Source organism: Miscanthus floridulus, chromosome 18 (assembly GCF_019320115.1).
Source record: "Miscanthus floridulus cultivar M001 chromosome 18, ASM1932011v1, whole genome shotgun sequence".
NCBI lineage: Eukaryota > Viridiplantae > Streptophyta > Magnoliopsida > Poales > Poaceae > Miscanthus > Miscanthus floridulus.
Window position 1 is genome coordinate 9,454,724 of NC_089597.1, and position 10,090 is coordinate 9,464,813.

Consider the following 10,090-nt stretch of genomic DNA (forward strand, 5'->3'; position numbering starts at 1 on the left):
GGGCCCACTTACTGATCATTTGCTGATCCTGTGCTGACATGAGTGGCTGTCAAGTGGGCCCACTGTAGTATTTTGTTTTTAACTTCCCACTGGAGTTACCTGGAGCCAAGAAAAGGAAAGGAAAGACAATCTAACCAACCTTATCTCGTTTCCCTTCCCGCGCCGTGCCCATGCCAATGGCTGCCGCTCCTCCTCACGGTCACACTCCAGTGGGGGCCGCAGCGGCCACGTCCGCCGCCGTATCCATTGCCTGCTCGTCCTCCGCCGCTTCCTGTTACGAAGATGACGATGACTACGGCGGCGCGTCGTCCTCCTGGTCGCTGTCGTCGCCGCGGCGCCGGCAGCCGTACCGGCGCCTCCTCCGCGACGAGGCGCAGCGGCTCCGGCGCGCGCGCCGGGGCCAGGGCCCGGGCGCCGACACGCCGCGGTGGGTGCGCCGCACCACGGACCAGATGGCCCGGTACGTCGAGGACGACCGCGCGGGGCACGTGTACGGCCGCCACGTGGTCGCCGCCGTCCGCGCGGTGCGCGCCACGGCCTCGCGCCCTGCCGCGGACATGCGCCAGGCCATGGCGTCGTTCGTGACCAGGCTCACCTTCCGCGAGATGTGCGTCGTGCTCCGCGAGCAGCGCGGCTGGCGCCCGGCGCGCGACTTCTTCGCTTGGATGAAGCTTCAGGTGGGTCATCACACACACCGTCATCAGCAAATCAAACTCATAAAGCTTTGCTGCTTTCTTAGCTTTTGTTATACTAGAAATTAGTATAAAAAGTACTACATTTTTTTTCTTCTGAATTCTTGGCCAATTTGTCCCAATTGTCAACTGACTGCATCCCTGACCGCCTGATTCTGCTGATCCCTACAGCTGTGCTATGAACCAAGCGTTGTAGCCTACACCATTCTGCTGCGGCTGTATGGCAGGGTTGGGAAGATCAAGCTTGCTGAAGAGACATTTCTTGAGATGCTGCAGGTTGGCTGTGAGCCTGATGCAGTGGCTTGTGGGACCCTCTTGTGCGCATATGCTAGGTGGGGGCGGCACAAGGACATGATGCTGTTCTACTCGGCAGTGCGCAGGCGCGAATTAGTTCCCCCAGTCTCGGTCTACAACTACATGATCTCGTCTTTGCAGAAGCAGAAGCTGCATGACAAGGTCATCCATGTGTGGAAGCAGATGCTGGAAGCTGGCACGCTGCCTAATCAGTTCACATATACAGTTGCCATCAGCTCCTTTGTCAAGGAAGATCTCTTGGAGGAGGCCATGGATGTGTTTGGTGAGATGAGGCGGTGTAGGTTTGTTCCGGAAGAGGCGACTTATATCCTTTTGATCAGCGTGAGCTCCAGACATGGCAAAGGAGAACAGGCATTGCGGCTTTTTGAAGAGATGAAGGATCAGGGAATTGCCCCCAGTAACTACACCTGTGCATCTCTTTTGTCACTGTATTATAAGAATGAAGACTACTCAAAGGCTCTTTCGCTCTTCTCTGAGATGGAAGATAATAAGATCATTCCTGATGAGGTTATCTATGGAATTCTTATTAGGATATATGGTAAGCTTGGGCTTTATGAGGAGGCACAGCAAACGTTTGAGGAAATTGAGAAGGCGGGTCTTCTGAGTGACGAGCAGACTTATGTGGCAATGGCTCAAGTTCACTTGAATGATGGAGACTATGATAGAGCATTGGAGGTGTTAGAATCTATGATGATGAGGAACATGAAGCCTTCACACTTTTCTTATAGCGCTCTTCTCCGATGTTATGTTGCAAAGGAAGACATAGCTGCTGCAGAAGATACCTTCAGAGCTCTTTCCCAAAATGGCCTCCCTGATGTGTTTTGCTGTAATGACCTGCTCAGATTGTATATGAGGGTGGGACATCTGGAGAAGGCCAGAGCACTAGTTTTAAAGATGAGGGAAGATGATTTCCAGCTTGATGAGGGCCTCTCTATGACAGTGATGGAATTTTATTGCAAAAACAGTATGATTAAGGATGCAGAGAAATCATTCAAAGATATTCAGAGAAACAGAAAAACCGTGAAGATTCCAACAATGCTTTTGCTTATAGAGATGTATGCTAGAAACAGATCCAGTGTGATTCTGAAAGAACACAGCTCGTCAAAGGCACTCGATGAAACTGCAGCTAGTGTGGTGTTGAAATCCTTGTTGGACATGCCTGGGGGCTTGTCCAGTGTGTCCCTACTGATCAGCAAATTTGCTAGGGAAGGTGAGAAAGCTCGGATCCACAGAGAACAGGGCACTCACACCTAGTTGTAACAATCTCTGACTGCTGTCTATACATGTATTTGCTGCAGGGAGCACAGATGAGGCAAAATTCATTTATGACCACCTGACTGAATTGGGATTCAAGCCTGATGATTCCGCAATTGCTACTTTGATTGTCCAATATGGCCAGGTCAAGCAGTTAGAGCAAGCACAAGAACTATTCGAGTCAGCATCAGCATTCTTTCCAGAAGGAGCAAATGCTTACAATGCCATGGTTGATGCATTCTGTAAATGTGGCAAAACTGAAGACGCATATCATCTTTTCATGGAAATGGTCGATCAAGGCAGTAATAGAGATGCTGTGACAGTTAGCATTCTTGTCACTCACCTAACTAAACATGGTAAAGGTTTTTTTATATCTGTACTTGTTCTATGGCTTTATTCAGCTGCTGCCTGCTATGTATCCAATTCTTTTTAAATGGCCATGCTTACTGCCACTGCCAGGGAAATTTCAAGAGGTTGAAAACATCATACATGGCTGTTTCCAAGATGAAGTTCAGCTCGACACTGTCTTGTACAATACTTTTATCAAGTCAATGCTTGAGTCAGGTCTGGCTAACATATTCTCCTATTCATCAGATAGGCAAGCAAAATTTCTGGTTGCAGGGCATCATAGCTAACTTCTGCATTTTTAGTTTCCATGCAGGTAAACTGCATTCAGCCATCAGCATCTATGATCGTATGATATCCTCTTGCATTTCTCAGTCTACGCAGACATTTAATTTAATGATAAGGTAGATAAGTTTACAGAAACCCCTGGAAAATAGGAGCCCAAATTCGGAATTGCATTCTTTTTCTTGAATATGTTGTTTGTAGCACCACGTCATCACTCATCAGCTTCAATCTTCTATTCAGTGTTTATGGCAAAGGAGGAAAGTTGGACAAGTCTGTTGAAATGTTTGCTGCTGCACAGGAGCTAGGCTTGCCGATTGATGAAAAGATGTACACAAACATGCTTAGCTTATATGGAAAAGCCGGTCAGGTTCTTGTGCCCTGTAAACAAATCAACTAAAGATCTTCTGATTGATTATTTTTGCCCATTGTTTCAGTTTTCCTTCTATCCATTTCTAAGCCTATGGATTTTTCATATTTTCAGGTAGGCATCAGGAGGCGTCTTTAATGTTCAAAAGAATGAAGGAAGATGGCATCAGGCCTGGAAAGGTATTCTTTCATTGGGAGGAACTTTTGAAACCACCTTCAGAAAACAAGGAATGCTGTAGTTCCACCCTGACCATCTAAAGTAAACATGGCTAATCTGGACCAAACTTGCAATGTGCAGATCAGCTTCAATTCCATGATCAATGCCTATGCCACTTCAGGACTGTATAGCGAGGCGAAGAGTATGTTCCAGGAGATGCAGGACTGTGGTCACGCTCCTGACTCGTTCTCCTATCTTGCGCTGATCAGAGCATACACAGAGGCTAAACTGTACACGGAGGCAGAAGAAGCCATCCAGATGATGCTGAACAGCAACACAACCCCTTCATGCCCTCATTTCAGCCACCTGATTTTCGCCTTTCTGAAGGAAGGCCAGATTGGTGAAGCCCAGAGGATCTACAACCAAATGAAGGAGGCAAGTGTGGCTCCTGATCTGGCCTGCTGTAGGACCATGATGAGGGTGTACATGGAGCACGGTCTCATGGACCAAGGCATCTCTCTTTATGAGACGATGCGCGGATCGCTGAAACCTGACAGCTTCATCTTAAGCGCTGCGTTTCATCTGTATGAGCATGCAGGCAGGGAGTCTGAAGCCCAGGATGTCCTGGATGCCATCAGTGTGAGTGGTACCTCCTTCCTGAGGAATATAAAGATTGGATCGAAGCTTTGATGAACCTGAAGGATTAGCCGTGATGTGTACATAATCTGAAAGAGGTTAGGGCACTTAAACATGCATTTTTTCCCCTTTCCCTTTGGGTGGGTTGGGGGGGAGGAGACCACAAGTGCAACTGCTTCAGAATTGAGGAACACATATACCACAATGATAAGGAGCCAAGAATGAATGGTGTGGTCCATGGCTATTTTAGAAAGAGAAATTACTACTCCCTCTTTATGATTTTAGGGCATTCTAATTAGTTCAAATAAAGCAATTAGTTTGTCCTAAATATCTCCCTCGTAACTCGCCATGTTCTTGGCCAAGAACGTAACCTGCAACCATGCTAGCTGTATTCTTGGCCAAGAACGTAACCCAAACTTCTGCCTATCTACCTACGTGGCAATCTTTAGCTGCTAGTCATGGACGTTGTCGAACAGCTCGTCCGTCGCCAGCACTACTTCGTCGCCGTCCCTTAGCAGACGTCTGAAACGGCCGTCCACTTGTACCACACGGCCACACGATTGCCAGATGATGACGAGATGATGAGCACAATGGCTCATTGAGATTGTGGCGCCATGAGCGATAGGGGCGTATAGTAGACAGTGAGTGACGGTGTAAATTTCACGGCTAGCAATACAATGTTTTTACTTTCAAAACATAGTCCAAACCTTGGGAACTTCAAGCTTAAAGCTGGCTTAGCTTCCACATGAGTGCCGAACAAACAAGTGCACCGAAATAACAACAATGCTTCCAGTACTCATAGTTCATAAAAACGCACAAGCATAAAGCTGGCTCAGAACATGAAAAATCTGATGAATGCTAATACAAAGCATAAAGTCGTCATACTCCAATTGCATAACTAGACAAACCAGGTTCCAACGGCGAATTGTTACAGTGAGATCTCTAAGAAAACCAGTGGTAAATTCTTACAGCAGAAATCATTGACCATCACAACACTAAGAGAACATACTGGGAACAACCCATATTGGTTGCACCCTGCCGATGGGACATGTGGAAATAAGGACATGAGACCTGGCGGCATCATCTCCAAGCAGTTGTGGTTCGCCCAACTCAAATGCAACCAAATGGCCAGAAAGAGAATCATAGCAGTATACACAGTTGCTCCTCCCTCCCCACCTCTCTGAGTCCATACACGGTAGTGGCTGAACTCTCTCGTCATTGCTGATGAATATCGCCCAGTTCTCCAACCTCTCCACCTTCACCCACTTTGCAGGTTTAGTCAAAGTGTCTAGATGATAAGCTTCAAAGGTAGTCCCTGTTCCTGAGAACCCCCTTTGGAAGCCAACCATGAGAAGCATGTCGCCGCATGCCACCAGCCAACTGTAGGTAAGATGCCATTGGGTCATGCTATTTCTTCCACCCCAGGAAACTGGCATCTCCTGTAAATGGATCTGAGGAGTCAAGTGAACCATGAACAACCTACGAGCAGATCCCATGCCAAAGACCTGGCCTTTGAAGACTACAAATTTGGTGAGTGACCCATTGCGAGGAGAGCATTCTGACCCAAGAGTCACTACCAACACGGCAAAACAAGTTGGAGGACCCAGTGCAGACAATGATATGCGAGTTGGGAGATGCTAGAGGACCAGTGAGGGTAGCACCAAAGAAGTAGATCTCAGTGTTTTCAACAACTGGCAGTGGTGGAGGTGAAACCTCAATACCAGTGAACACATAAAAAAGAAAACATGTTGCATTGCTGCAGAAGATCATATGGCCAAATGAAGCACCCCTAAAACCAAACTTATGCAAAGCACTTGGTGGGGGGTTATTTCTATAACCAATAGAAAGCAGAGGAATCTGAGAGCAAAGTAATGTATCTTGGCTGCCTAGATCAATGACGTAACATGGGCGTTTGGGTACAGAGGTGTTTCTGGCAACATGTTGAAAAGGGCGAGGGGAGCAGAAAGGGACATTAGGGTCGAGGAGAAGAGGCGGAAAGAGCGCGTATAAGGTAGATTTGGATGGGTAAGATGAGAAGGCAGAGCGCCAGGGGTGGCAGGTGGCTGCAAAGGCAAGAAGGTCAGGGAAGGACCCCAACAATTCAACAGTGGAGTGCAGCAGGCCATCTGGGAGGCCTGCCCAATCTCGAAGGTTGGACATAACTTGCAGGCGAAAGCAGCTTCCCTGTGACAAATTGTAAACCCAAAGCAAACACATTAGTAGATTGAACTTGATAGAATGATGAGAATAAAGCTAGCACTTTATAGGAAAAATGGCTAGCGCATATGGTTTCTTAAAATGTCAATCCTAAGCACATGCAAAACAATACTAGTCGCAAAACAAGCAAGTGTGTTATGGTTCATGGTTGGATTACATGGATAATGATGGTTTTGCTAAGATAATGTAGTAATGCACACAAATGTCCAACCATCTTGCAGTATTTAAGTCTTTTGGGTACTGCCCCTTCGATTAGTAATTTCAAAGAGCTGGACCAGAATATAATAACTTAACATGATTTATCATCATTGCTATCCTTTTAGTCTATTCTATTACAGAAAAATGACTAAAACATTGCTTTCCTACAATTTCCTGGAAGGTAGATTAGGAGCATGACGACTGATATGGGGCCGGACGAGGAGAGGCGGGAGCAAGGTGCAGAATGTGGATTTAGATGGGTATGCGAGCAAGATAGAACTGAAAAAATAGACAGTTAACTTGTTAGACCTACAGACTGTTACAAACATAGAACTATATACGCTGGGTGAATCCTAATGTTCAGACTAAGGCATACAGAGTTGAAGGTTTTATCCAAGTCTTGTTTCAATTCAATCTTTTCTTCAAAACTTCCTAAACCCATATCTATTTTTAGAACATGATGTTAAGGATGACATGTAGTACACATTAGTTAAGCATGAAACAAAGTTGAAAAGTATGGCAAAAATATGCAATTATGTGCTTAAACACATAATCTTGTACCATTCGTAGTTCAACCATGGTATACACAAAATATTTCAATATCCCGGGCTGAACCCCTACCTAACATAAAAGTGGAGTCTTTTATCGTGGCCATGTCAGGTGTGGGCATACATCTTCCTGAATCTACTTGATCAATGAGGTCCATCATTCCAGGGTGCAGCTGAAGCAGAACTCAGTGGAAAAGAGATACTAACGAAATTTCTTTGCTTGGTTTAGAACTTTGGATTAAGAGAAATCAGAGCACTGAAGAAAATGCACAAATGTACCAAATGAACCAAGTAAATAAGAAACTAGGAACTCGGTGCCAGAGCAAGGCTCTCTACTACCTACTAGATATTAGCCTATAGGCATCTGAAACGCACAGACGAATTTGTTGTGTTCTTCGGATTAAAAGCTCCCAGTTCTACTTCCTACTAGCCTAGTCTGCACAAATGCCACATGAATGGGAAAAAAAGATCCAATGAATGCTGAAATAGCCTAAATGCACAGTAACATACCAAACATATATAAAATTAGCAATTTTGTGCTTCTGAATTTAAGGAGAGCAGAGCAAAACCCTAACATCAGGATATAAAGTGTCCTACAGCAATGATAATCCCAATTCCCAAGTCAAGCCTCATGCAGGCTGCTAAAATACCTAGCCGTTACAAGGAAAACTACCAGATTTATACTAAGAATAATAATGGTAAGGATAAGAGCCTGGACCAAAAATAGAAACACCAGTGCACTGATACCACTTCTCATTTTAAGATTAACAGTGAAATACACAAAATTTGAAACTTCTGTTCGAAACCAGCACCCAATATCAAATCCGTGTATTACAGTAATATTGTAGCCACTTTTGCCGCGGGGGGGGGGGGGGGGGGGGGGGGGGGGGGCACAATCCCAATCAAAATGTACTCGGTCAGGTATGGTCTATCGATTCTAGGGTTCTTCCGTGACCCGTACATCTTATAATCACAACCAAAATCCAATCGAAAACCTAAAATGTACTATGTCGATTCAAGATTAAACCACAACAAAAAAAACGCGCGATGCAATTCCTCGGATTGGTTGAACAAACCCATGGCCTAAGAAGACACGTATGTGCGAAACGAACTGAGGAAAAAATATAGCACCCGGTTTTAAGAACAAAACCATATACACACTATATGTGAAACCAGGAAGTCAAATCTCACATATAGCTACAAATAAGGGTAATATCAATAGACAATGCTCAATATGTAACGTACTTAGTATAAAGAATATAACCTTAGATAGCAAACAGCGGAAAGACAACTCCGATCCTCAGGTGAAGACTCCACAGGTACAACTGACTGGTTGATCACAAGGCTAATTCCTCCAAACTCTAGCAATCTGGTACCTATCTGGGATTTTTCCAAAGATTTAAAAAGTAAAGCAAGCGTAAGTACATGTCGTACTCAACAAATATAACATCGGGTTTATGAAGCTCAAAAGGTTGACATTGGTTTAACTGCGATTAGTTTTTAATTGTCACAATTTTAGCAAAGGGGTAGCAACAAGTTTATCATAAGCCCATAAACACATGATCAGGTAAATATGAATAATGAATATCATAAACAATAATCATTAGTGAGTATCTTTATCATCAGTATCATAAGTATTCATCATCTATTCCGTAAGGGTTCCAAGGCCGCTCGTGACCGTGAGCACGGTTGATATACCAGTTTTACACTCTGCAGAGGTTGTACACTTTTATTGTGAGTCGTGATTTACCCTTTCCCCCGAGTTAGCTAATCTCTTGACCCACTTCCAATAAAGATCGGCAGGGTTCACTATGAAGCCTTTCAAAGGTTCGTCTAACAAGTTAGGGCCGCTAAGGTTTCCTCATCAATAAGCATCAACCCCCCTCCAAGGAGTGACTAACAAAATATAAAGAAACTAAAGTGCACCCTCTTGGCAGGCCAAGATCATACAATTTGGAGCCCCTTTTGCGTCATAAAAGTAACCACTAACAAGCTAGAAAAGGTCCTCATACTGAGCTAAAGCCAGAGCCATATAGCCCTCACAGCTGTACTGTAAGTCCCGGATGATCACTTATAGATAAGTCCTTAGGGAGAGGAATCTAGAGCACCATAAAAACAGCCCAATGCTCTAGCTCCCTTGTTTCATGTTGCTAAAAAGCATATTTTAATGTTTATTGCATATACCATTAGTCAAGTTACAAGATCATAGTTTTAGTTGAGCACTAGCAAAGCTACCCAATGCAATAACCCAAAGGTATCAAGGTACAAGTACAAAAGTCTAGGATATCCTTAGTGGCAGTCAAGATAGACACATACAGTATGAATTAAATGATTTAATGTGTATAGGACAACAAGGAAGATCCCATGCTATACTTGCCTTAAACTTAGATCCTTCTTCAAGTCTAAAACTTCAAACATCTGCTTCTTGATTCACCACGTATAACTCATCGACTGGACAAGATCATAAAGCACCACACAAGCATCCATGCAATTATACATGAAGCAAATAATAGATCTAAATTAGAATAGTACACCAAGCATAAAATCAATATGAAAAGTTTGTAAAGCGAATCTAGGTCTTGCTACGAACACACAGACGCGAAAAGCATGCTAATCGGAGCTACGGTAAAAAAGATAATCTACCGATAGATTTGCTTTATACATGGAAAAGAAAACTATATGCTTCATTTATTTTAACTATATAAATTCATATATAAGATATTTTATAAATAATATAAATTAAATTAAGTCAAATTTAGATTTGAATTATAAAACTAAAGTAAAACAAATCATATTTTATTTATAAAGTCCAGTTGCATAATTATTAATCAAGATATGATTTAAACCATGAAATTTTAGAAATATTAATATGGTAAACATTGTTACTAACGCGTAGATCTCGTTGCTATGAATCTAACGCAACTTGAACAGGTCAAATCAGAGCTAAAACACAGAAGATATGAATTAAACAAGATTTCCTTTAATAAAATAATAGATTAAATCTAACCTCGAATTTTAAAAGTTGAAAACATATTTAACAGTACTATGAACATGTAGATTATGAAATTACGAACATA

The 10,090-nt window shown here is 43.4% G+C and overlaps 1 protein-coding gene across 2 annotated transcripts; it reads left to right on the forward strand.

The window, feature by feature from the left end:
- Nucleotides 1–41: 41 nt before the first annotated feature.
- LOC136521865 (pentatricopeptide repeat-containing protein At5g27270-like) lies at nucleotides 42–4,621 on the forward strand. Of its 2 annotated transcripts, none has more exons than XM_066515635.1 (8): nucleotides 42–677; nucleotides 864–2,217; nucleotides 2,306–2,617; nucleotides 2,721–2,825; nucleotides 2,923–3,010; nucleotides 3,132–3,253; nucleotides 3,373–3,437; nucleotides 3,556–4,621. In XM_066515635.1, exons 1-8 carry the CDS (start codon nucleotides 171–173, stop codon nucleotides 4,102–4,104), a joined length of 3,102 nt encoding a protein of 1,033 aa, XP_066371732.1. In that variant the 5' UTR covers nucleotides 42–170; the 3' UTR covers nucleotides 4,105–4,621. The 2 variants fall into 2 exon arrangements, with proteins under 2 accessions (XP_066371732.1, XP_066371733.1); XM_066515636.1 differs by having other exon boundaries at nucleotides 3,132–3,258; nucleotides 3,556–3,694.
- Nucleotides 4,622–10,090: the final 5,469 nt, after the last annotated feature.